Source organism: Haliotis cracherodii, unplaced genomic scaffold (assembly GCF_022045235.1).
Source record: "Haliotis cracherodii isolate W230 unplaced genomic scaffold, xgHalCrac1.p SCAF_11, whole genome shotgun sequence".
Classification (NCBI taxonomy): Eukaryota; Metazoa; Mollusca; class Gastropoda; order Lepetellida; family Haliotidae; genus Haliotis; species Haliotis cracherodii.
In genome coordinates, this window is record NW_027266266.1 from 2,435,733 (window position 1) to 2,463,476 (window position 27,744).

At 43.4% G+C, this 27,744-nt stretch overlaps 2 protein-coding genes across 2 annotated transcripts; one reads left to right on the forward strand and one right to left on the reverse strand.

Annotated features, from left to right (window-relative positions):
* Positions 1–574: 574 nt before the first annotated feature.
* On the forward strand, positions 575–27,744 carry LOC139456023 (CST complex subunit STN1-like). The gene is made up of 9 exons (XM_071237539.1): positions 575–701; positions 1,872–1,967; positions 3,950–4,009; positions 7,146–7,316; positions 7,900–8,054; positions 9,383–9,517; positions 25,121–25,225; positions 25,463–25,535; positions 26,704–27,744. Exons 1-9 carry the CDS (start codon positions 575–577, stop codon positions 26,868–26,870), a joined length of 1,089 nt encoding a protein of 362 aa, XP_071093640.1. The 3' UTR covers positions 26,871–27,744.
* LOC139455224 (3 beta-hydroxysteroid dehydrogenase type 7-like) lies at positions 12,200–21,635 on the reverse strand. The gene is made up of 5 exons (XM_071236770.1): positions 21,514–21,635; positions 19,420–19,586; positions 16,876–17,040; positions 15,121–15,336; positions 12,200–12,753 (listed from the first exon to the last, which is right to left on the reverse strand). Exons 1-5 carry the CDS (start codon positions 21,633–21,635, stop codon positions 12,200–12,202), a joined length of 1,224 nt encoding a protein of 407 aa, XP_071092871.1.

Below are 27,744 nucleotides of genomic sequence, written 5' to 3' on the forward strand. Positions count from 1 at the left end.
AGCAGGTTATTGCACGTCTTGTCCGGAACCATGACAAAGCACTCACATCGATAGCTTCTAGTGGTATGCAAGGGGAGGTCACTCCTAATATGCAATGCGAGGGAAATATGAATGTCGGAATAACAAGTGAAGAAGTGTGTCGGTCGACCATAGGCATAGCGAACGAGGAACGTATTTGTGTCGGATTTGGAGACATGACATCTTGTATTAACAAATCTTGTTAAGAATCCTTTGCACACTCGTGGTCCAACTCAAGGTCTTTGACCTCGCGGTGTATGTTATAGGGGTTATTGTGTTGTAAACGCCAACGAATTCATGTGATTTGATCTGCAGTCTCCACAGCACAGCTAGCCGACAGCCGTCCTGGGGTCAACATGACTCCAATTTTAGTTCGTTATAACCATAGTTTGTTATAACCATAGTTTGATATTAGCCCATATACATCAAATGGCCAGGAACAAACAACAAGTTCGTTATATCCGTCAGTTCCTTATAAACGTATAGTTTACTGTAAAACAGCAAATTTAGATGTTATATATATACACTAACATATTTCTGACGGATTGTTTTTAAGATGGCGGAGGAGGGCTTGTGTCAGTATCACCAGCAGGAGCTGTGGGGGCTGGACTACTACCTGCGTGTGTACAACAAGATGTACATTCAAGATGTACTCGCACTCCGACTCTACCCACACTGTATAGGTACAACAACAGAATTCCGGTCGGAATAGGTCCACAGTTCCTCATGCTTGTCGTAAGACCTGACTAAACTGAGGTCATGTTCAGGCCGTGAACATTCGGGTTGGAAAGGATCCTCAGCAACCCATGCTTGCCGTAATGCTTGCCGTAATGCTTGCCGTAATGCTTGTCGTAAAAGGCGACTATGCTTGTCGTAAGAGGCGACTTACGGGATCGGGTAGTCAGGCCCGCTGACCTGGTTGATGCATGTCATCGTATCCCAACTGCATGGATCTATGCTCATGATGGCAGTCACTGGATTGTCTGGTCAAGACTTGGTTATTTACAAACCTCCGTCATATAGTTGAAATATAAACAGCAAATAAACAAATCATGTTCAGGCAGTGAGTTGACTGGTTGTGTGTGTCATTGTGACTGGTATCAGTCACTGGTTTGTTTGGTCCAGATGTAATTGTCAGTGATATAGCTGGAATGTTTCTGACTGCAGTGTCAACCGACATTAGTCACTTATATACCGGTACTTGCAGTCTACAACTGTTGTCCAAATGCTAAGTGTATAAACTTTGGGCAGTTTTCTATTTTCTTCTTTGAGAAAAAGCCTACCCTGCCCTTTTTACAAAATGGAAAACAAATTTAAATGTTGTGCTTGATTACAATCATGCCAATATGCTTTTTAAAATTTATATTTGTTTTGGCCAACCGTATTGTTTTAATGTGTTTCTCATCTCCAGCCTCAACCAGCAAGAGAGTGAGTGGGCAAATAAAATAAATATAAATAAAAAAATACATTTTTTTTCTTTCACAAATTGTGTAACTTATTTTATGAAATTATCAAGTTTATAACACTTAATAATAGTCTTTAAATATATTTTTTACATAGATCTAGTCGCTTTGCTTCAGAAACGAATCTGATCTGATAAATATAAAGTGTGTAATGGTGGGAGCATTTTTTTAACATCGGGAAATAAATTTCCATAGCGGCATGGAAAATTGAGACAAGAAAACTTTTTATTATTTTACGTCGGAATGAAAATTCAGAGCGGGCTGGAGATGGAAAACACAGGAAAAAGTATGCACAGCATTATGAGATTTATGTGTTTTTGTAAAAACTTATTAATTTCTTTTTAAAATTTAAGCCTGACTACACTATTAACAATGTTTGACCTCTTTCAGAAGCGTTTGCCTACAAGAATCACCCGATACACAAGGTGGACGTCCTCGGTGTGGTGGTCCACGTGGACGAGAGGGACAGGTGCTTTATTTATGCAAGTAAGCATGTGCTGCACTGTTTCCGGATGGGATTTTAGAAGTTTTGTTTAATCACGTTTATCAGGTTTATCATGCATATTGGTTGTTTTACATGTTGAGACCCATGAGAGTTTGGTCAAAAAGCTAACTGTTTGAAAATATTCATCATTTATAATTTAGGCTTTATCATGGCCAAATTTAGATGATAATCATGGCCAAATGTGTTTATAGAACAGTGAAGGTCCGGGGTAGAATAGGTCTTCAGTTACCCATTCTTGCCCTAAAAGGCGACTATGCTTGTCATAAAAGGCGACGAACGGGATCAGGGGGTCAGGCTCGCTGACTTGGTTGATGCATGTCATTGTATCCCAATTGCGTGGATTGATCTCTTGATAACAATCACTGGATTGTCTGGTCCAGACTCCATTATTTACAGACCACGGTGGTCTTATTGCTGGAATATTGCTGAGTGTGGCTTTAAACAACAATGAACAAAAGTAGTAGAAGTCAGTGGAAGAAAACTTATTTCACTGACTGGCTGTCAAACAGATGACTTGCTACAAAGAACCAACATTTGATGTTAACAGGGAGGTCACCTTGTTTCATTTGATGATGGTTACAGGAAGGTCTCCATGTTTCAGTTGATGATGGCTACAGGGAGGTCTCCATGTTTCAGTTGATGATGGCTACAGGGAGGTCTCTATGTTTCAGTTGATGGTGGCTACAGGGAGGTCTCCATGTTTCAGTTGATGATGGCTACAGGGAGGTCTCCATGTTTCAGTTGATGATGGCTACAGGGAGGTCTCCATGTTTCAGTTGATGATGGTTACAGGGAGGTCTCCATGTTTCAGTTGATGGTGGTTAGAGGGAGGTCTCCATGTTTCAGTTGATGAAGGCTACAGGGAGGTCTCCTTGTTTCAGTTGATGATGGCTACAGGGAGGTCTCAATGTTTCAGTTGATGATGGCTACAGGGAGGTCTCTATGTTTCAGTTGATGGTGGCTACAGGGAGGTCTCCATGTTTCAGTTGATGATGGCTACAGGGAGGTCTCCATGTTTCAGTTGATGATGGTTACAGGGAGGTCTCCATGTTTCAGTTGATGATGGTTACAGGGAGGTCTCCATGTTTCAGTTGATGATGGTTACAGGGAGGTCTCCATGTTTCAGTTGATGGTGGTTAGAGGGAGGTCTCCATGTTTCAGTTGATGAAGGCTACAGGGAGGTCTCCTTGTTTCAGTTGATGATGGCTACAGGGAGGTCTCCATGTTTCAGTTGATGATGGCTACAGGGAGGTCTCTATGTTTCAGTTGATGGTGGCTACAGGGAGGTCTCCATGTTTCAGTTGATGATGGCTACAGGGAGGTCTCCATGTTTCAGTTGATGATGGTTACAGGGAGGTCTCCATGTTTCAGTTGATGATGGTTACAGGGAGGTCTCCATGTTTCAGTTGATGATGGTTACAGGGAGGTCTCCTTGTTTCAGTTGATGATGGTTACAGGGAGGTCTCCATGTTTCAGCTGATGATGGTTACAGGGAGGTCTCCATGTTTCAGTTGATGATGGTTACAGGGAGGTCTCCATGTTTCAGTTGATGATGGTTACAGGGAGGTCTCCATGTTTCAGTTGATGATGGCTACAGGGAGGTCTCCATGTTTCAGTTGATGATGACTACAGGGAGGTCTCCATGTTTCAGTTGATGGTTACAGGGAGGTCTCCTTGTTTCAGTTGATGGTGGTTACAGGGAGGCCTCCATGTTTCAGTTGATGGTGGTTAGAGGGAGGTCTACATGTTTCAGTTGATGGTGGTTACATGGAGGTCTCAATGTTTCAGTTGATGGTGGTTACAGGGAGGTCTCAATGTTTCAGTTGATGATGGTTACAGGGAGGTCTCAATGTTTCAGTTGATGATGGTTACAGGGAGGTCTCAATGTTTCAGTTGATGATGGTTACAGGGAGGTCTCAATGTTTCAGTTGATGGTGGTTACAGGGAGGTCTCTATGTTTCAGTTGATGATGGAACCGGAGTGATTTCCTGCTGTTGCTGGAAGCCTGACCGTGGACGCAGCGGTAAGAAGGGGAGACTGGGGTGATTAGGGGAGACAGACCGCCAGGTGTCTGACCCTCAAGTAGCAGTGTAACAATATATCAGGGTGTTGCAATACTGTATGTAACATATCTGAAACAATACACATTCTACGTGGTTACTTTGTTCTGGGGGCGGTCGGGTAGCCTAGTGGTTAAAGTGTTCGCTTGTCATGCCGAAGACCCGGGTTCGAATCCTGACATGGGTACAATGTGTGAAGCCCTTTTGTGGTGCCCCCTCACCATGATATGTGTAGGATATGGTCCGAAAAGTCACGATTATTTTTGCACGTGGGGTCAGTTCGAGGCCGTCAGGCCGAGAACTTGCCCCACGTGCAAAAATAATCGTGACTTCGAGGACTATATCCAACTTAAAACAAAGTCCCATTTAAAATACATGTTAAACTAATGTCCACCCACTATGCACGTGCATATATAATGGAGGGTCGTTCTTGTTTATGCTGAATCGATTGAAACTGCGCGCATGAACGCGCTAAAGTTCGAGCAAAACTATTGGAGGTCTCGTCTAATATGAGCGCGGAAGAGCATGTGCGATTTCTCATTTAGCTTTCAGTCTTTGTACGTTATGAACATTCATTACACGAGCTCGAACCAGGCAGCAATTAACTCAGATTTTGAAAGACTCATTAATGCTCATATTGAAATACTTGACGTGGTTGTACCAGATTTTGATGTGTGTTAAAGTTATATCTTGGAATCAGATGAGTTGTCTGGAAATGATACAGATCTGGTGGAACTCTCTCAACACGTAGAAGCAAGTATTCCCCAGGCCATACAAATTCCCGTTACAACTCATAACATTGATGACGCAGATAGTATTTGGAATTCCTAACCGTTTTGCAAGCCTGTGTCAGAGCAAGATCTTCAAAGTCTAAATTGTAATTCGGCTTTTTCTCAGAACACAGAAAACAAGAGTAGATAGGCCGTCAACGTCTTCCAAGCGCGGGTCAAGGAAAGACAATCCCATGGGTTACATGATGATGTCGTGTTAAACCCCGACAGTATTGCTCTTTCGCATCGTGAAACAGATATTAATAAAAAATCTCATGCGTTTCTTGGTGGACATACGAAACCTAAAGGGCGAAAAATATCGGGGAAATACGTTATATGAACTGATCGCGATCGCCTCATCGCAATACTATCGCCGAAGATATCGAGATTAACGTTAACGAGTCTCCTTTTTTCAAGGGGATGAGAAACGTCTTGGATGCTCGCATGAAGTCATTAGCTAAGCAGGGTATTGGCATTTAGAAAAGACAGGCAAATGTTGTTTCTGTCAGAAATCATGGTAGTTTTATAGTGTTAACACAAATACAGGACGGTTCCTGTATTTGGGGTTTAGTGCCCTTTTGAGATCTGCCGCCTCTGGTCCTGCTATCTCAACTTCGAAAACGTTGACATCCACTGCCTCTACATCGGCTGAGGCAATGTTAACAGCTACAGCGGTGACCTGTGAAGATCCGGGGTAGTATAGGTCTTCAGCAACCCATGCTTGCTGTGAAAGGCGACTATGCTTGTCGTAAAAGGCGGCTAATGGGATCGGGTTGTCAGGATATCAATCACTGGATCGTCTGGTTCAGACTCGATTATTTTCAGACCGCCGCCATATAGCTGGAATATTGCTGAGTGCGGCGTAAAACAACAAACCAACCAACCAACCTACAGCGGTTCTGGATGAAACGTCAACTCTCGCAGTAACTGAATCAACTACACCCGAGAGTGCAGCACAAAAATCAATGAAACTCGTATTACCAGATTGGGCAACTTTGCCGTCGTCTTTCTGAAATAAATTTATTTCTAATGTGTCTCCGTTTCATTTGCCTCAGATGTCGGAAATCATGGATAGTTTTATAGTGTTAACACATGTACTGGACGGTTCTTGTTTTCGGAGTCAAGCGCCCTTTTTAAATACAGAATTTCAGTTATATCACGGCGGCATATTATATTTCAGAAGAAAAGCCTGCAAAACCAGGTTATGTGTTGTAGGGTAACGTGCGAACGTCGCCTGCTAATGCAAACCAATGGGGAGCGTAGTTCCTTAACTGATTGAGCGGGTGCGTTTCTACGTTTTGTCGATCAAAGATCACAAACACGGTTCGACTGACACGATCGGGTAATGGAGTTTAGAACTATTGGAGGTTGAACATTAGTTGATAACTATTGGAGGGTGAACATTAGTTGATAACTATTGGAGAGGTTTATCTGCAATACACCGACTACTGGAGGATTACAGTATGAATGTGCATGACCAAGTTCACACAAACATTCATGCGACTTTGTTTTAATGCTGGAATATTGCTAAAAGTGGCGTATAACCATACTCAGTCACTCATGGACTGTCCTTATTCCAAGACCCCTGAATGATAAGTCCATGGATGTATAGTTATTCTAGGCTTATAATACGACAATCTTGGTCTTTTATAGGGATAACTTATTCTTATTATTTTTCTATCTAGGAATTGTGATTTAAACTAATTATCATTTCCGTAGAGACTTGTGAAAGTCTAGTTAATGCATTTACGGTTCCATACTTTGATTATATGCGGTTATCAGTGTTTCCTTAAATCAGATCGACAGCCCACGCAAAACGCTGGACTCAATTCATGCCGCTCACTTAATATAATGTCTAACACCAAAGAATATTCTGGTTTATTTTGTCATGGTACTACTGAGATAATCATACAGTGTTTTCAAAGTAGAGCCAGTTTACCTGATGATTTTGCCGCCATTGATACAGTCAGAGAGACACATTAAACACTGGAAGCGAATTTACAACACAAATTATTTCTAGCATGGCCTGATGATGACATTATAGTGATGGATGTGAGAGGTATGTTCTGTGTTCTCAAGGTGATGAGAGGTATGCCCGTGTTGTCAAGGTGATGAGATAGATATGTTCTGTGTTGTCAAGGTGATGTGAGAGGCATGTTCTGTGTTGTCAAGGTGATGTGAGAGGCATGTTCTGTGTTGTCTAGGTGATGAGAGGTATGCCCGTGTTGTCAAGGTGATGAGATAGATATGTTCTGTGTTGTCAAGGTGATGTGAGAGGCATATTCTGTGTTGTCAAGGTGATGTGAGAGGTATGTTCTGTGTTGTCAAGGTGATGAGGCTATGTACTCCACGTTGCCGGTGTCCCTGCAGAAGAAGGTTTGTGACATTCAGGACGAGGAAAAGCAGGCCGCTTCAGGCTACTCTCACGGTGACCTTGTGCATATAAAGGGCAAGGTCAAGGTTTTCAGAGAGGTCAATGAAATCACAGCATTATATCATGGTAATGTTTGAACGAATATCCATTTCAATATCATGTTTATATTGTTTATTAACAATATCAGTTTGTTTTTTGTTTGCTTGTTTGTTGTTTAATATCTCACTCAGCAATATTCCAGCTATATGACGGCAGTCCATAAATAATCGAGTTTGGACCAGACAATCCAGTGATTATGCATCCATCTACGCAATTGTGATACAATGACATGCATCAATTAAGTCAGCGAGTCTGACCACCGGATCCTGTAATTCGCCTCTTACGGCAAGCACAGTCGCCTGTTATGACAAGCATGGGTTGATAAAGACCTATTCTAACCCAGATATTCACTGGGTAACAACATCTGTACGTACAGCATTGTTCCACTGAAGCGTCCATGGGTTGATTCAATACACTGTGTAGAGTAGAATTGTAGTTTTCAATCCTTGTTTCGGCCTGATTATGTTTTTAGGTTTGTCGACACCAAACGTGGGATTTGTACAGAAAGCGATAAACGTCCATTACATGCATTTCTTTGGTCTGTTCCCCAACATTAGCTGACACACCGTGATGTAATAATACACGCCAGTAAACTGTTTTTCGGTTCCAGCCAAGGTAGATAACCCTGCAGCAGAGATTGTGCGTATGGTGGAGCTGCCCAAGTTGTACAAGATGTGTTATGACAAACCCTTCGAGTTGCCGCACAGAGTGAAGGCAGACCTCGACATGGCACGGGAGGAGGACACGACCGGAGTGAAGAGCTGTGTAAGGCGATGAGAGGAGGGGTGAAGATTGGGGTGGGTGGGTGGGGAGGGGGGGGGGTGTGTGTGTAAATATAGGGCAGGGGGTTCTATATCGAGTGAGGTGAATATAGGGGGAGGGGTCAATATAAGGGGGAGGAGGGGTAAAGAATGGGAAGTGTTGAATATTTGGGGAAGGGTCAATATAGGGCGAAGGGGTAAAAATAATGGGGGAGGGGGTCATTATTGGGGAGGGGTGAATATAGGCAAGGGGATGAATATAAGGGGGGAGGGGTGAATATTTGGGCAAAGGTCAATATAGGGGGTGGGGGTCAATATAAGGGGGAGGGGTGAATATTTGGAGAAGGGTCAATATAGGGGAGGCGTTGAATATAGGGGTCGGGGGTCAAAATAAGGGGGTTAAGGGTAGAAAAAGAGAACACAAAACCTAAACTAACTCAAATGTCAAATGGAATTATCCTTTGGAGAACCATGTTGTTGTTTTTTCGTCTTCTGGGGTGACATAATGGATCACATGTAGTCTCTTTGACTTGGTTGAGGAACAGATTGCTCGCTGCCAACACTTATTTGGTTTGTTCCCACTGGCTTTTGATACTGTCAGTCCCAATGGACTGGCAACTTTTAACATTACCAGCCCCACCCAACTTTTGGCAGTCCCAACTTTTGGCAGTCCCATCTTTGAACAAATATAAATTGTATGAAATTTACCTGGTTTCCTTCTTTCCCCATCAATTTCAGTGCAGTGTAATTTCATGGCTGACAAATTCAGTGATGTCATATCTGAAGTAACTTATTTATACATGTCTTTCACACATACTTTGATCACAATTTTCTTTTTTTCTGAATATTTCCCTTTTATTCACTTCTAAGTCACTACAAATAAATGTTTAACCTCGAAACAAAGTGAAATATTATTTACTTGCACTAAAAATAGACCAGTATGTGGGAACACTGACTTACCATGCTTACTACGTTTAGGTCTAAGCAACAAAAATTACATATATTTTATAAACTTATTTTTGTCCAAAGCGGGATTTACCTGTGAAGATTCCGGGGTAGAACAGGTCTTCAGCAACCCATGCTTGCCGTAAAAGGTGACTATGCTTGTCAACTAACGGGATCGGGTGGTCAGGCTCGCTGACTTGGTTGATGCATGTCAGCGATCCCAATTGCGTGGATCGATGCTCATGATGTCAATCACTGGAATGTCTGGTCCAGACTCGATTATTTACAGACCGCTGTCATATAGCTGGAATATTGCTGAGTGCGGCGTTAAACAACAAACCAACCAACCAAAGCAGGATTAAACTCACTCGTACTTGATGGTTTCAGAGACGGATCCTCCAGGAAGTAGGTGTGGCCGTAAGTGAACACCTTCGGACAGCGCCCACTGTGAGAGAATTTACTGCCAGCCAGATGTGTCGCCTAGCAACCGTCACAGCCATTCTTGCTCAGCAGCAGTCGCTAGTGAGTAGAATCAGATGACGTAACTGTTGGTATCAGATCAAGTAGTCTGGATCAGCCTTAGAAAGTTGTCGTTTGTTTATTATCCCCCTTGATGTTGGCGGGGGATATAGAAACGGCTCCGTCCGTCCATCACGTTTCGTTTCCGGAGCTTAACTCAGAAACCGTTCAATATTTTTTCATCAAACTTTGTAGGTCTGTCAAGTACATGCTGAACTGGTGCCTTTTGCTATTTAGAAATTTTAGAAATTTGTATTTTTCACGGTTCCATGACAACAAGATGGACTTAAGGTTCTGTGAGGGTGGGGTTCGTTTCCGGTGAATAACTCATAAAACGTTCAATATTTTTTCATCAAACTTTGCAGGTCTGTCAGGTACATGCTGAACTGGTGCCTTTTGCTATTTAGAAATTTTAGAAAATTTAATTTTTTATGTTTCCATGGCAGCAAGATGGACTTAGGTTCCAAACTCTTCTTTTTTTACAATTTCCATGACAAGTTCCACCTTGGTTAAAAAAGGTTAGGGTTTGTTTAGATTTAATTATGTCATAAATTCTGCAACAGGGGCAGGGGATATAGCCACGTTAGTGGCAAACTCTTGTTTGTTTTAACACTAATCCAAAAGAGTAGTGTAAACCCTATTTCACTAGTCCTCAGAGGTTAGAGCAAGTCCTGCTTGAACAAGACAAAATGTTAACTATGTTTCCAGTTTCTGTCAATTTTATTTAGCTCCGATTTGGGGCAAAACTGAAGCATTGAGAACTGGTTGAGAATTATAGCCCTCAAATGCTACAAGTCATAGAGGTCTAATATCATTGGATTCTTACCTGTCCTCAGCACAATTTAGTAGACTTTGGCTAGCAGACTAGCATGAATTTCTGACGCAGTTAGATTAACTTTGTACCAGGTTATGTTATGTCCCTCCCTAACAGTCAGGTTAGATTACTGATGCAGTCAGTCTCCTTACTGCGAGTTCCCTGCCAGCCTCACGTCTGCTGTTGTCCAAAAGTAGCTGTAGAAGAATATGTCTAGATGTTTTGCCTTCTCTCTTTACGTGACAGATTATATGATACACATATGCATGTGTTTTGAAAGAAATGTATCGGTCAATACACTTGTAGTTAGACTGTTGAGGATTGGATGGTTACAATGTGTGCCCTACCCGAACATGACACCCTGGATTGTTGCTCATGCTGTCGACCACTTGTTTGCCTTGTCCACACAAGACTTAACAGGTATCTGTGGTATACCTTGGAATGTTGCACATTGCAGCCAAATGGGGATTAGTTGGTCAAAATTGTGGATGAATACTAAAGGGTTATCCACCAGAGCAAGGTGTCACTCTACCACCAGTTCAGTCCCTGTGAAGATCCAGGGTAGATTAGATCTTCAGCAACCCATGTTGTCTTAAGAAGCGACTGACGGGATCGGGTTGTCAGGCTTCCTGACTTGGTTCATGCATGTCATCGTATCCCATTTATGTGGATTGATGCTCAAGGTGTCAATAAATGGATTATTTGGTTCAGATTTTCAGACCACGGTCACATAGCTGGAATATTGCTGAGTTCGGCGTTAAACAACAAACAAACAATGAAAACTATCCAGTGGCTTGTTAATGATGTTATATATCCTGTTTACCTGTGGAAATGGTTTAAATTTGATTAAGGTGGTCTTTTATATAAGGGGGCATGGGTGACCCAGTCGTCTAAGGTACCACGATCCTCTGTAAAGAGTTGCGTTCCTTGGACACACCAGGATTCTATGATCATGGGTTTTAAATCCTGGTTCGCCCAGATTATGTTTCAAGGTTTATCAGCACGATTCTCGCTGCTCGTGGGTTTCACCAAATTGGTCAACGCGTGAGACCTGCATCACTTCAGTCTAACATGATTAAGCTGACACGCCGTGATATTACATGCCCCCAGCATATAACGGGGTCTTCTGGTCTGTCTATCCGTCCTTCCATCTGCCTGTCCAACTGTTTGTCCATATTTCATTTCCAGAGCACAAATTTAAACCGTCACAGATTTTTATAACACTATAAATCGTCATCACTCCTGACTAGTACAAGCAGCCACACACACACACATACACGTGCATGCACGTCGCTATATAAGTGCAATAATCTTGGACGCGACGTTAAACCCCATTTCACCTCACCTCAAAGATCATTTAATATTGTCTGGTATTTAAGGTAAATTACACACGTCCTTCAATCAGTGCTGACATAAAGTAACTTTCCAGGTTAATGTTTGCAGTGAAATAATGGTGCTGTGAACTTTGTTTCTTATCGGAAGTGCCATATGTGTTGAAAGTAACCTTTAGGAAAGTGAAAATGTCTTCTTTTTTCCTAAATCTGATCAATATTGTGAGTGACCTTTGAAGATCCGAGTTAGAATAGGTCCTAGCAACCCATGTTGTTGTAAGAGGCGACTAACGGGATCGGGTGGTCAGGCTCACTGACTTGGTTGATGCATGTCATAGTATCTCAGTTGCGTAGATCGATGCTCATGATGTCAATCACTGGATTGTCTGGTCCAGACTAAATTATTTACAGACTGCTATCATATAGCTGGACTATTGGTAAGTGTGGCGTTAAACAACAAACAAACAATCTTGTGGGTCCGGAAAAAATGCGAGCAATTTATGACTTCCCTGTTACCATGAAGCAATATGGTTACCATGGTTACAGTTCAAGGTTCTTGTAATATGGGATGGACCTGGCCTCAGCCTCCACTGGTGAAAATATAGGATCATAGCCCAGCAGCTGCCGTGCTCTCCTGCTGCTGAAATACAGGTTCATGTTGATATACCGAACACTGCAAGCTGGGGTAGACATGTTGATTCTCTTCAAGGGAGACAACCACCGCAGGATCATCTCCACAAAGCACATGCACCCATACACGAGGGAATAAGGGAGATAAATCTTGGACAGTGTGAACCCTCGACATGCAAGGTAAGGGGAGAGGAAGTGGAAGGTGTTGAGGAGTGGGGTATTGTCTGGCACAAAGTATGGTTGACCTCCAACCATTGGGTCGTACTTGAGTGCCGTGTCAGCGCACAGGAAGGCCCAGGCCGTATTTCCAGCATATGCTTGTTGAAAAAGAGCTCGGCCGTTGCCGACTCGCATCAGTGAACCACCAGACGATTTGGCGCTTCTTAGACCGGCTGTGATGTAGTAGGGGTCTCCTTCACCGTACATGACATTGGCCCTCAGTGCAAGCGTCCTCAACTTGTTTCCTTGTAAGAAAAGGTTGAAGTATTATATGCCCTTTATGTCATTTAAAATTCATATGATATGATTATCAAAAGATATACAGCTTTATTTTGTAACCAATTAATAATAAATTAAATCAACAATTTTATTTTCTTGGGGTTGGGGAGGGGCTCTTATTTAATAATATATTGTTCCAGTATTACAGGAAAATATAATTTTTCCTCAGAGTTTAAGAAAACCAACTTGAAAAATCTCATCCTTCACCCAAACCACCAGAAAATTAAGGGGGTTTTCCAGTACAGATTACAGACTTGGTGTTGTTCTACAATGTTACGTTTGTTTTGTTTGTCGGCGAGTCTGACCACCTGATCCCGTTAGTCAACTCTTTCGGCAAGCATGGGTTGCTGAGAACCTATTCTACCCCGGATCTTCACAGGTCTACAATATTAAGACTTTGTAAGTCTATGCTATCATATGACAGTCTGAGGGCTAAGACTGCTGTTTGTACTGAGACCCTATCATTCCTACCATTCTCCAAGTACTGACCGTTGGATGCCAACACAAGGGTCTCCGCCTTATACTTGGTCGACCCTATCATTCCTACCATTCTCCGAGTACTGGCCGTTGGATGCCAACACAAGGGTCTCCACCTTATACTTGGTCGAGACCCTATCATTCCTACCATTCTCCGAGTACTGACCGTTGGATGCCAACACAAGGGTCTCCGCCTTATACTTGGTCGAGACCCTATCATTCCTACCATTCTCCGAGTACTGGCCGTTGGATGCCAACACAAGGGTCTCCGCCTTATACTTGGTCGACCCTATCATTCCTACCATTCTCCGAGTACTGGCCGTTGGATGCCAACACAAGGGTCTCCTCCTTATACTTGGTCGAGACCCTATCATTCCTACCATTCTCCGACTACTGGCCGTTGGATGCCAACACAAGGGTCTCCGCCTTATACTTGGTCGACCCTATCATTCCTACCATTCTCCGAGTACTGGCCGTTGGATGCCAACACATGGGTCTCCGCCTTATTCTTGGTCGAGACCCTATCATTCCTACCATTCTCAGAGTACTGGCCGTTGGATGCCAACACAAGGGTCTCTGCCTTATACTTGGTTGAGACCCTACCATTCCTACCATTCTCCGAGTACTGGCTGTTGGATGCCAACACAAGGCTCTCCGCCTTATACTTGGTCGAGACCCTATCATTCCTACCATTCTCCTAGCACTGGCCGTTGGATGCCAACACATGGGTCTCCGCCTTATACTTGGTCGAGACCCTATCATTCCTACCATTCTCCGAGTACTGGCCGTTGGATGCCAACACAAGGGTCTCCGCCTTATACTTGGTCGAGACCCTATCATTCCTACCATTCTCCGAGTACTGGCCGTTGGATGCCAACACAAGGGTCTCCGCCTTATGCTCGGTCGACCCTATCATTCCTACCGTTCTCCGAGTACTGGCCGTTGGATGCCAACACAAGGGTCTCCGCCTGATACTTGGTCGAGACCCTATCATTCCTACCATTCTCCGAGTACTGGCCGTTGGATGCCAACACAAGGGTCTCCGCCTTATACTTGGTCGAGACCCTATCATTCCTACCATTCTCCGAGTACTGGCCGTTGGATGCCAACACAAGGGTCTCCGCCTTATGCTCGGTCGACCCTATCATTCCTACCGTTCTCCGAGTATTGGCCGTTGGATGCCAACACAAGGGTCTCCGCCTTATACTTGGTCGAGACCCTATCATTCCTACCATTCTCCGAGTACTGGCCGTTGGATGCCAACACAAGGGTCTCCTCCTTATACTTGGTCGAGACCCTATCATTCCTACCATTCTCCGAGTACTGGCCGTTGGATGCCAACACAAGGGTCTCCTCCTTATACTTGGTCGAGACCCTATCATTCCTACCATTCTCCGAGTACTGGCCGTTGGATGTCAACACAAGGGTCTCCGCCTTATACTTGGTCGAGACCCTATCATTCCTACCATTCTCCGAGTACTGGCCGTTGGATGCCAACACAAGGGTCTCCTCCTTATACTTGGTCGAGACCCTATCATTCCTACCATTCTCCGAGTACTGGCCGTTGGATGCCAACACAAGGGTCTCCGCCTTATACTTGGTCGAGACCCTATCATTCCTACCATTCTCCGAGTACTGGCCGTTGGATGCCAACACAAGGGTCTCCGCCTTATACTTGGTCGAGACCCTATCATTCCTACCATTCTCCGAGTACTGGCCGTTGGATGCCAACACAAGGGTCTCCGCCTTATACTTGGTCGAGACCCTATCATTCCTACCATTCTCCGAGTACTGGCCGTTGGATGCCAACACAAGGGTCTCCGCCTTATACTTGGTCGAGACCCTATCATTCCTACCATTCTCCGAGTACTGGCCGTTGGATGCCAACACAAGGGTCTCCGCCTTATACTTGGTCTCAGGGTACCCGGGAAACAGGAACCTCTCTGGCCGACGTGTTGAGTCTTCGTCCCCGTCTATGATGTCATCGTAACCGATGACAACATCTACAGTACTACAGAAATGAAGCCGCTCAACATTCTGCTGAAGACATGCCTTGATCACCGTAGCAGTCCCTGAAATGATGGAAACAGTTTGGGAGGTCAGAGATCGTGGGGAAAGCACAAAGTGATGCAAGTTGTAGATACTGAGCACTTTGGTGAAACTCACTGGCATGCTGACTCCCCAAGCCTTATTGAGGCCAGCTTGGGCATAGAACCATAATCAGCAGATCCTGCCACAACTAAGAGACACAACTCCACACAGCGTACTGTGGCTTGATGCTCCACACGAGTGCCTGGATCATCTGCGCCCACTCACACATTTCAAGGAATCAGGGAAATTATTTGTTATGATTCTTAGGGACCAACCATTCTAACTTCAAACTTACCATTACCTATTTTCCATCACCTTGGGATCTAGACAAAGACACCAGGATTGACATCCTGGTTCCTGCCAAATGAAACTTTCGTCATTTATTTATTTTAGAAACAACAGTAAACAACAAGAGCACTCTGGGGCAGAAAAGATCCCCTGTAGCTGATGTTTCTGCAGATCCTGGCACAACTAAGGGACACAAGTCCACACAGCATACTGTGTCTAGATGTGGTATCCTACTCAGATAAACCACTGGTCTGTCTGACCCAGACTGAATGTTTACATACTGTTGAGGTCGGGTGGGGTAGCTTAGTTGTTAAAGTGCTTGCTCGTCACACCGAAGGCACAGTTCAATTCCCCACATGGGTACAATGTGTGAAGCCCATTTCTGATGTCCCCTGTCGTGATGTTGCTGGAATATTGCTGAATGCGTCATAAAACCCTACTCATTCACTTACCCACTACATGCTGTTGAGATGTAGCTGAAAGATTGAATTCTGTGGAATAAAACAACCATCTGAAAAATTAACTTTGCAGTAAACGTATCCTCTGAACAACATCCAATGTAGATCATATTGGTTATGATTCTTGGGGACCAATAACATATTTATTCAGTGGAATATTTTATAAACTAGCACTCAACCTGGACTCATTTGTTGAACACAGTTTATACTTGAATTGTTGTCCAGGGAGTTAGTGAGTATTGTTTTACGCCGCTTTAAGCAATATTCTAACAACATCCCGGCGGGGAACACCAGAAATGGGCTTCACACATTGTCCCCATGTGGTCAAACGCTTTAACGGCCGCCTCTGCGGTCATTTTGTAGAGCGTTCGCTCGGAGAGCTGAAGGTCTGGGGTTCGATCCCCGACCGCGTCATACCAAAAGACTTTAAAAGATGGTACTTGTTGTTACCCTGTCTGGTGCTCGGCATTAAGTGGCTAAAACAAGGACTGGTCGGCTCGGAGTCAGTATACTGTGTCTGAGTTTTCATGTTAAACTGTGGCATGGTATTTCACTGAGCTAGCACTATAAATCGGCATCAGTCTGGACTAGTACAAGCAGCCACACATACACACACACACACACACACACACACACACATACACATGCATGCACGTCGCTATATATGTGCAAAAATCGTGGACACGACGTTAAACTCAATTTCCACTCGGCTAGGGCAGATTGAGATGAAGTATTGTTGGAAGGTTGATGAACGTTAGCAATGTCATCACTCACCATCCACATTGATTTCTTCCATTCCCTTTACATCGGGGAAAGTGCCAAAACTCACAAGTCCTGCAATGTGGATAACAGAGTCAACTCCCTTGCATGCATCCAGGACAGTGTTGAGATCGGTGATACTTCCCACTGTGGAGATGACTGGTTTTGTGGTCGGTGTTCCTGGAAACATTGAATGATCTCATGACCTTGCAGTGTCATGTTTGTTTGTTTATTTGTTGGTTTGTTGTTTAACGCCACACTCAGCAATATTCCAGCTATATGAAAGCGGTTGGGAAATAATCAAATCTGGACCAGATTATCTAGTGATTGCCATCACGAGCATCGATCTTTGCACATTGGGATACGATGACATGCATCAACCAAGTCAGCAAGCCTGACCACCCGATCCCGTTAGTCGCCTCTTACGACAAGCATAGTCGCCTTTTACGTCAAGCATGGGTTTCTGAAGACCTATTCTAACCCAGATCTTCACGGGTCTTCAGTGTCATGACAACATTGCTGCCAGGTATAAACATGGCCTGTTATGTGAACAGTGTCACAAGAGGCTGTTGGAGGACATCCCAAACAAGATAAGTTTGTTCAATATATCAAGATCTTAAATCCAATATGGCCACACAGCGGCCATCTTTGATTTTGTGATATGAGTCAGAAGATTGACACTGTAGTTCCTGTTAATGGACTTTGTGCAGATGCCTAGTCTGTTGGTCCCCCAGAGATAGATTCAGGTGATGTGTTTGAGATCTCGGTGCCCTACACTGGCTATCCTGGCCCTTGTAGACGGTGAAGTCGATCTCTCTCATACTGACCCTTGTAGGGACACTGTTTGAGAATATGTCTCCAGTACACTATGTTTGTCGTAGCAGCCATCTAACATGGGGAGTGCGTGGTCAGGCTGTGACTTGACAGAATGTGTGTCATCATACCCTGACATTTACCCTCAACCACACCCACAACCAACCCTACCCCAACCGCGTCAACCACACCCACAACCGCCCCTACTCCCAACCCCGTCAACCACACCCACAACCACCCCCATCCCTACCCCCTCAATCACACTTATCCCTACCCCCTCAACCACACCCACCCCTACCCCATCAACCACACCCATCCCTACCCCATCAACCACACCCATCCCTACCCCCACAACCACACCCTGCCCTACCCCCTCAACCACACCCACCCCTACCTCATCAACCACACCCACCCCTACCCCATCAACCACACCCATCCCTACCCCATCAACCACACCCATCCCTACCCCATCAACCACACCCACCCCTACCCCCTCAACCACACCCACCCCTACCCCATCAACCACACTCATCCCTACCCCCTCAACCACACTCATCCCTACCCCCTCAACCACACCCACCCCTACCCCCACAACCACACTCATCCTTACCCCCTCAACCACACTCATCCCTACCCCCTCAACCACACCCACCCCTACCCCATCAACCACACCCATCCCTACCCCATCAACCACACCCATCCCTACCCCCACAACCACACCCTGCCCTACCCCCTCAACCACACCCACCCCTACCCCATCAACCACACCCATCCCTACCCCCTCAACCACACTCATCCCTACCCCCTCAACCACACCCACCCCTACCCCATCAACCACACCCATCCCTACCCCCTCAACCACACTCATCCCTACCCCATCAACCACACCCATCCCTACCCCCACAACCACACCCTGCCCTACCCCCTCAACCACACCCACCCCTACCCCATCAACCACACCCATCCTTACCCCATCAACCACACCCATCCCTACCCCATCAACCACACCCATCCTTACCCCATCAACCACACCCACCCCTACCCCATCAACCACACCCACCCCTACCCCATCAACCACACTCATCCCTACCCCCTCAACCACACCCACCCCTACCCCATCAACCACACCCATCCTTACCCCATCAACCACACCCATCCTTACCCCATCAACCACACCCATCCCTACCCCATCAACCACACCCATCCTTACCCCATCAACCACACCCACCCCTACCCCATCAACCACACCCACCCCTACCCCATCAACCACACTCATCCCTACCCCATCAACCACACCCATCCCTACCCCATCAACCACACCCATCCCTACCCCCACAACCACACCCTGCCCTACCCCATCAACCACACCCATCCCTACCCCATCAACCACACCCATCCCTACCCCCACAACCACACCCTGCCCTACCCCCTCAACCACACCCACACCCACAGTCATTGTCGGAAGGCGTATTTAAATTTATGTGACTGTGCGTTCGGATCCAAATTCAACTTAGTGTGGTCAAATCTACAGGTAACGTAGCTCTACATTGAAAACACAGTATGTTTATCTCCTGAATAAACAAAACAAATCAAATTCCTGGATCTCTGGTGTTCAGTGCTCATGATGGTGTGTTCAAACCAGACTTGATTACTTACCGGGACCATTCTATATATTTCTGCTAAAAGAACCCTGGGTAGGAACTACAGTCAACCCCTATGCTTTCCTCCCTCGCTGCTGTAACTTACCCAGTTTATCACAGTACGGCTTCACATCCAGTACTCTGATCTCACGTACATGTGGCGCCCTCTGTTGGAGCAGACTGACAACATGGTTGCCAAGGAAACCAGCACCCCCTGTCACCAGAACAATGTCGCCGCACACAGAAGGCAGGACGGAAGAATTGGATGACATCCTGAAATTATAAAGCAGCATCAACATGAAACTTCAATATGGCTACACAGCGGCCATCTTTGATTTTGTTAAGTTTATGAGTAACAATTTTTTATTCCTGTAAACATGGTAAATAGGAATCCAACTGAATGAAATGAACCTGATATTTTTCTAGTTTATACTAAGGAGTTACTTGCTATGCTTGCACATCTCTCTGAATACTGGGGTGGTCGGGTAGCCTTGTGGTTAAAGCGTTTGCTCGTCATACCAAAGTCCCGGGTTCGATTCCCGACATGGGTACAATGTGTGAAGCCCATTTCTGGTGTCCCCCACCATGATATTGCTGGAATATTGCTAAAAGCGGCGTAAAACCAAATTCACCCACTCTCTGAATACTTATGCATATTCATGAGGTCCACTGTGATGTGATAGGTTAAAATACAAATGACTGAAATCCCTAAACTGGATCCAACTCTTGCCAAAGCTGAAGGGTCTCCATTTTTATTGTAACTTCTTGATATGATTTTAAGGTCATCTGTCTCTTACACCTATAAATATGTTGTTTGACCAATGCTGGAGAAACATTCACCATATTCCGGGTCCTCATGGGGACTTTGTGTGTGATGGCATAAGAACATCTTTCCGAGGCAAGCATGTCCACTAGCCAATGTCATAGCCTAGTTACTACCCCTGCCACTTCAAGGCCACTTTTCTTGGCTCTACCCTGGCGTCACCTCACGTTGATCACATTAGGTTGTGCCCCTTGAAATGAAAACGCGATATCCTATCAGATTGCTGTTATATCAGCTTTACAAAGATGGTAACTGCCATAGGCTATGACCTGGTCGATCAGATAACAAAAACATTTGCGATTTCATCCCTGACACAAAAAGAGAGTGAAATCGTAGTGGGTTTAAGGGATCAAAAAGACATATTCGTGTCACCAAGAACAGGCAGCGGTAAATCACTTTCATACGAAGGTGAACCAGTCGTGGATGTAGATTTTGTGAACATTCTCTGATTGGACTATCGATATATGTGCGATAGGATGGATACGGAGGTCCGGAGGGGAGGGGGATGGATAGTTTGGTGTTGACATGTTTTCAAATAATTATAAATTAAGTCTTTGAAAGGCATTTAGAAGAGATACACATAAGGAATAGAATTTGTTGATGTCAACTTCTTTATTATGAGGAACACAACGTTTCGGAGTATATGCTTACTCCTTCATCATGTGAATGAATGCTATGAGGCATGTTATACTGTTTCTACTCCTTTACCAGTCAGTGCTAACTACCCCCGGCCTCCCGTTTGACCACTGTCCATTGCCAATTACTAATCAGTGATATTTAGTCCTGACTTCCAGTTGTCCATAGGGAGGTCGGGTAGCCTAGTGGTCAAAGCGTTCGCTCGTCACGCCGAAGACCCGGGTTCTATTCCCGACATGGGTACAATGTGTGAAGCCCATTTCTGGTGTCCCCCGCTGTGATATTGCTGGAATATTGCTAAAAGCGGCGTAAAACTATACTCACTCCAGTTATTCTTTACTATCAGCGCTACTTACTGTAAAGTGTTGGCTTCCATTGTCTATTGCTAATCACCCATCAGAGCCCATTATCTGCTGTCTTCCCTTGTTAAGTTTCCACCTTTTGTTATCTTATTACTTTTGTTGTTCTAACATGTACATATATATGCTCTCTGCCTCATGGCATTCATTCACCTGATGAAGGAGTAAGCATCTACTACGAAATGTTGTGTTCCTCATAATACAGAAGTTGACATGCATAAATTCTCTTCCTTAATTATAAATTATATGACTTAATTTCAGGGCAAAATGTTTCCTGAATGAAATATTTACGTTCCACTGGCATTTCTTTTATTTAAAGTGCACCGCCTATTTTCAAAATCCTCGTTTGAGAATGTCTTGTATGGTCACCGTGGCAACTTACTGCACACAGCTGATGTTCTGCGTCATGATGTTGTTCTGAGTCATGATGTTGTTCTGCGTCATGATGTTGTTCTGCGTGGAACTTCGCCAGATCAGGGAACTCAGGAGACGAGCAGAGAACATTTGAATGTCTGAAATACACATTCAGTTGCCCTGATAATGGGTGCATGTCATTTTGTAAAATGTAAATGTTTTGTCTCAAAGTATGGCAGTGCATGTCTTTAATGGGACATTATTTCTGTTCAACAACAATCAGACAATGAATGCTACTTACTATGTGAATGTCCAACGATTCCAACATATGATTCCAGACCATTTCACACACAAAGGCAAAGTACAGTGATCATGTTTTTATTTATCAAATTGTAATTCTTTCAGAAGCGCGTAAGTCAAAATCTTATTTAAATATTGATTTGAAGTATCAACGCTGATGACCCGAGTTCGATTCCCCACATAGTTACAGTGTGTGAAGCCCATTTCTGGTGTCCCCTGCCGTGATATTGTTGGAATATTGCTAAATACGGGGGAAAAGCATACTCACTCACTCACTCACTCACTCACTCACTCACTCACTATAACAGGAACAGTGAGTGTACTGTTGTTTAGCGTGCTGAATATGTATCGTGTAGGCTCTCCACAGTTTGGGTTTTTTATTTAATATAATTCAAAATTTTTATTGAAATGCTGTTTAGCAAATTTTCTTCAAATATTTGAATATTTGGCTTCCTATTACACCCCACTATGAAGGACGTGAAGCTCACCTGGTCTGGTTTGGTGATTGTTGTGTTATGTATAAAACTGTTGCGGTTCATCAAGCTACAGTGCCTTATAGTCCTCAGCAGGAAAGTGTCCATTTTCAGTTTTAAATAAATTTTAGACTAACATCTAGTCTCTTCAATGAAAATATTTTAAGAAAAAAACAGTTGTTAAATTATGGTTATAAAATATAATAAAAAGAGGAATCTAGACTTGCTAACTGTTATAGACTTGCATGGGCTGGATATATTTGTGTCACGGTCTGCATGACAGACTAAATATATTTATAGGATCAGTATAATTTTGCCTTTATGGTATGGTGTAGACTGACATCTTCTTAAATATTTTCATATTATTAATTTGTTACATTGTCTTTTGATATGTAATTAAAAGGAGCCTTCAGTTTCTGTATCAGGGTCGGATGTTGAGTAAACCTAGACTTGCCAAAGTATTGTAGACTTGCTTGGGATTTTCGGATAATATTGATTCAGGGTGTGTATGAGAGACTTTGGGTAGTATAAATACATACGGTAGGTAAATTCAATTAAAACTGTGTACAGTATTTTCAGATAATATCAAACTTTCATTCCGGAAGAAATGGAATTACACTTTATGAAACCCTGTACATTGAATTTGTAGTAAAATACGCTCAAACATTTAGAAAAAATAAAATGACACAAGATACCTTGATAATAACTTAATATAATGAGTAAATTCATATTATTTACAACATTCTGAGACTAAAACATAAAGAAGAACTAACTTACCAGTTGACAGATAATGTCATCGTTCTGTGGACGTGTGGAACTAACGATAGCCGATGGATGAATTACTGGAGACAGTCGGTAAGAGGTGCCATCCTTGTGTGAACCAATGTCAACAATAATCCTCCACACAAATAGGCCTGTAACATCCTCACCAGCGCCCCCTGGTGGCTGGGCTCAGGTGTGTTTGCAGCGCCCCCTAGGGAGAGTCTGGTCACACGTCTGCAAGTGTTGAGATCAGCCTGTGGATTATACCGACCCCTGATGGGGTGTGGCCATGTTGGATATCGATCATGGGAAAATTGGAGATATCTTCTTTCTGTGAATTAATGTGTGAATCAATTAAACATAACATCATGTAAAATGTGTGATCTGCAGTTTTCTTGCTTATCATCATCATTGTTTTCGATAAAAAAGATCTGTCAAGTGTTGAGGTGAAGAATTATCTCTGCTATGCTGCTTAACGTTATAATTTGTGACACTTGTTCAAAATAGTTCAAGGGTCAAAAGAAGTATTTGTTCTTCTATTTTATTTCCCAATAAGAGATCAAGACAAGTTTTATGTTTGTCAATGTTAATTATGTTTATCTCTTTGCAAATATAAATACTTACGACAAAAATTAATTCCAATACTTTGATGTTAGACTTGAGATGTTTTTTTATTTGTTTTTGAGAACTCTTTCTTTATCATTTACATGCAATTAAGAAGTTTAACATTGTAACTGGTTCTTGTTCATAAAAACCGTCAGACTCGGTGACTTGATTGATTGAATGGCAACCCATGAAGATCCGGGTAGAATAGGTCTTCAGCAACCCATGAAGATCCGGGTAGAATAGGTCTTCAGCAACCCATGAAGATCCGGGATAGAATAGGTCTTCAGCAGCCTATGAAGATCCGGAGTAGAATAGGTCTTCAGCAACCCATAAAGATTTGGGTAGAATAGGTCTTCAGCAACCCATGAAGATCCGGGATAGAATAGGTCTTCAGCAACCCATGAAGATCCGGAGTAGAATAGGTCTTCAGCAACCCATGAAGATCCGGGATAGAATAGGTCTTCAGCAATCCATGAACATCCGGGTAGAATAGGTCTTCAGCAATCCATGCTTGTCGTATGAGGCGACTCACGGAATCGGCTTGCCAGGCTGGCTGAGTTGGTTGATGCATGTCATCGTATATCCAAATTGGGTACTGCTCATGATGTCCATCACTGGATTGTCTGATCCAGACTTGATTATTTACAGATCGCTGTCATATAGCTGGAATATTGCTGAGTGCGGCATAAACAACAAACAAACAAACAAAACAATTGTTTTTCAACAAGGATTTTCTCTTTGCAAATGTTAATATTTAAGAAAACAATTAATTCCAATAATTTGATGTCAGACTTGAGTTCTTTTTTTTTTTTTTTGGAGTGCTCTTTGTTTATCATTCTCGCGCAATTTAGTTGATTAAAAACCTTAAAATAGTAACTGATTCCTGTTCATAAAAACAGTCAGACTCGCTGACTTGATTGATTGCATGCCATTATGCCCCAACAGCGTCAATCGTTGCTCATAATATCAATCACTGGATTGTTTCGTCGAGAGTGCCCATGCTTGCCATAGCAGATGACTATGCTTGTTGTAAGAGGCAACAAACGTTGATGCATGTCATTGTATCCCAATTGCATGGATCAATGCTCATGATGTCAATCACTGAAATGTCTGGTCAAGACATGATTATTTGCAGGCTGACGTCATATAACTGGAATATTGCTGAGTACGGCGTTAAACAACTTTTTGAGACTGGATCCAGTCTAGATAATCTATAAGCAGTATTTATCTGGACAATCCAGTATGTTTCTATTACTGTTTGAGACTGGATCCAGTCTAGATAATCTACAAGCAGTACATATCTGGACAATCCAGTATGTTTCTATTACAATTTGAGACTGGATCCAGTCTAGATAATCTACAAGCAGTACATATCTGGACAATCCAGTATGTTTCTATTACTGTTTGAGACTGGATCCAGTCTAGATAATCTACATGCAGTACTTATCTGGACAATCCAGTATGTTTCTATTTAATTTAGTTTATGGTTTGTAGGAGGAAAAGCAAAGTCACATATCCATGGTAACACAAGCACTCCAAAAGCTGGAGGAAGAGGCTGGGACAGTGTGTCGCCGTATGGAGGCGTCGGCGCTGTACGAGGTAGGACAGTTAATTGGTGTCACATAGACTATCGTCATTTACACACTGAAATGTGGCACAGAATTGTCTGTATTTTCACAGTACAACTCCAGTAGGTTGACAATGTTTGAACCTTGCTCAACAGTTCTGTTTCTACACAAGAACTCTGTAATAAAGGGAAGACTTCCATAGCATTTACTTGTGTTCGTGGAGATTGGGGAAGTGAGTTGTCATGGTAACTGATATCCCTCATTACAGAATCTGAATCACAGCAGAGCCCTGAAGGAAGCCATCTTGAATGTCCTGGTCAAGGAGTCACAGAAGCCGAAGTGTAAGAGTCATGTCTTGTTTGTTTGTTTGTTGTTGTTTTTTTTTGTTTTTTTTTGTTTAACATATCTTCCCAGGGCAAGGGAGTTAACTGACTATAAAAGTCAAGTTTCCACCCTTGCCGAACTAGGCTGGTCCAATCAAAATCCTGTACCCAAATCGACTGCCGTGCAGATTTCGGTCGATTGCAGGTTTTGCAAAATGTGTGTGCCACCAACTTACTGTCAACATATTTTCCATTTTTTTCATGTTTTTAACCAAGGTGCTCACATGATTAAATTCACTTTGCGAAGTAAGACCCGTCGTTTTACAATAAAGATCTTGATTATCGATCCGATCATCTTCTCTGGCCGACACCATTTTGTTTGAAGCAACTGCAAGTTATATGAGAGGTGGCATCTGATTGGTCAATAGGAGGGACATAAAAGGGACATAACTCATAATAGCCACTGATGGAGCTACGATCAAGCCCAGAAATTCTAGCCTAGTTTGCGAAGGGTGGAAACTTGACCTTTACACTCAGTTAACTCCCTTGCCACAGGAAGATGGTTTAATGGGGCACTCGGCAATATCCCATCTTTATGACCTGATATTATAAGTAAAATGGTACCGTGACCAACCTGCTGGGGACCAATTGTCCCCCACAGGGTTAGCTAAATTGTAATAGCATCAGAGTTGTACCTATTTTGTAATAGAAACAAAATTGTACCTAAATTCTTCTACAGTGTTCCCTCGCTATTGCACGCTTCAGTATTGCGCTGACTCAGTTATAGCGCGTTGTAATGCATGGCTCCCAAAATGTACGTACATTTTTTATTAACTCAAGACACCATATTTTTTCCCCATCGTACAAACATAACCAGGTGATCACTGCGAGCACGCAACACCAGATGTACCAATCAACAAATCTGACCTGAACTCTTCAATTTGATCCTATTATTACACTATCTGGTTATAAAAACGTGTGTGTTGTATATCTGGACTTATGTTTGTAACATATTTTATTCATTTTATTAAAAAAATCCACTCAATATTATTTCCATTAATTTTGGCGAAATCATGTGTGAAGTGATTGGTAGATCGCACGACTCACCGCTTTTTACAGTAGTATCAAGGTCGAAGCTGTACTGCAGTAATGTCTCAATGTGTTTGGCTGCTGTGTTTTGTTGCAGACTCGGAACGAGGGTGCCACTACCTGCATATCCTAGACGAGCTGCACAGGACTGCCCAGTACTCCAAACTCCACCAGACGGCCCTGCTGCACTGTCTGCAGGCACTCGAGACACAAAGTGATGTCATACGCACTTACCATAAACAGTACCTTCCTTGTGTCACGTGACATTTGACCTTGACCTTGTCTACAGTGGAGATACAAAGTGATATCATACGCACTAACCATAAACAGTACCTTCCTTGTGTCACGTGACATTTGACCTTGACCCTGGCTGCAGTACATGCCCTGTGTTACATGGAACCTGTAAACATGATATGAGTATTTTTCAAACACTTACAGTATATAGTACTTTATTTGTGTCACCTGGTCGTAAAATGCATTTGCAGAATATTGCACCGCCCATGAACCTTACCTCCTGATTGTGGTATGACATCCAACCTTGACCTTGTTGTTCATACATGATATTGCTGAGTGCGGCGTTAAACAACAAGCCAACCAACCAACCAGCCAACCTTAACGTATACCCTAACTTGTTCAGTGTGTGTCTCATAATACTTATCCTCAATCTTGATTAGATGATCCGGCTAGAGAATAGGTCTTCAGCAACCCATGCTTGCCGTAAAAAGCAACTATGCTTGTCGTAAGAGGCGACTAACGGGATCGGGTGGTCAGGCTCACTGACTTCATGTCATCCTATCCTAATTGAGTAGATCGATGTACATGATGACAATCCCAGGATTATCTGGTCCAGACTCGTTTAAATAGAGACTGACATCACATAGCTGGAAAAATTGCTGAGTGCAGCATTAAACAAGAAACAAAAGATGACATCAAACATTATGGATGCTATCTGGTGCTGGTCACATGTACACATTCCTGGAGAGCTGTATTGTCATTATAACATCACTGGTGTATAAATCATGACTGGAGCCTTCTCTTCATGTGGCTGACCCGTGGAGATCCAAGGTAGAATAGGTCTTCAACAACCCATGCTTACCTTTAAAGGCGACTTTGCTTGTTGTAACAGGCAACTAACGGG

What these genes read in the sequence shown, in the direction of transcription:
- LOC139455224 (XM_071236770.1), bottom strand. Translation starts at nt 21,635, where the DNA reads ATGTTCTCTGCTCGTCTCCTGAGTTCCCTGATCTGGCGAAGTTCCACG. An exon ending in GCCGTACTGTGATAAACTGG is followed by an intron (nt 17,041 to 19,419) that starts GTAAGTTACAGC and finishes CAATGTTTCCAG; the next exon opens with GAACACCGACCACAAAACCA. An exon ending in GGAAGAAATCAATGTGGATG is followed by an intron (nt 15,337 to 16,875) that starts GTGAGTGATGAC and finishes CCATCATTTCAG; the next exon opens with GGACTGCTACGGTGATCAAG.
- LOC139456023 (XM_071237539.1), top strand. Translation starts at nt 575, where the DNA reads ATGGCGGAGGAGGGCTTGTGTCAGTATCACCAGCAGGAGCTGTGGGGG. An exon ending in CAGGTGCTTTATTTATGCAA is followed by an intron (nt 1,968 to 3,949) that starts GTAAGCATGTGC and finishes TCTATGTTTCAG; the next exon opens with TTGATGATGGAACCGGAGTG. An exon ending in GCCTGACCGTGGACGCAGCG is followed by an intron (nt 4,010 to 7,145) that starts GTAAGAAGGGGA and finishes TGTGTTGTCAAG; the next exon opens with GTGATGAGGCTATGTACTCC.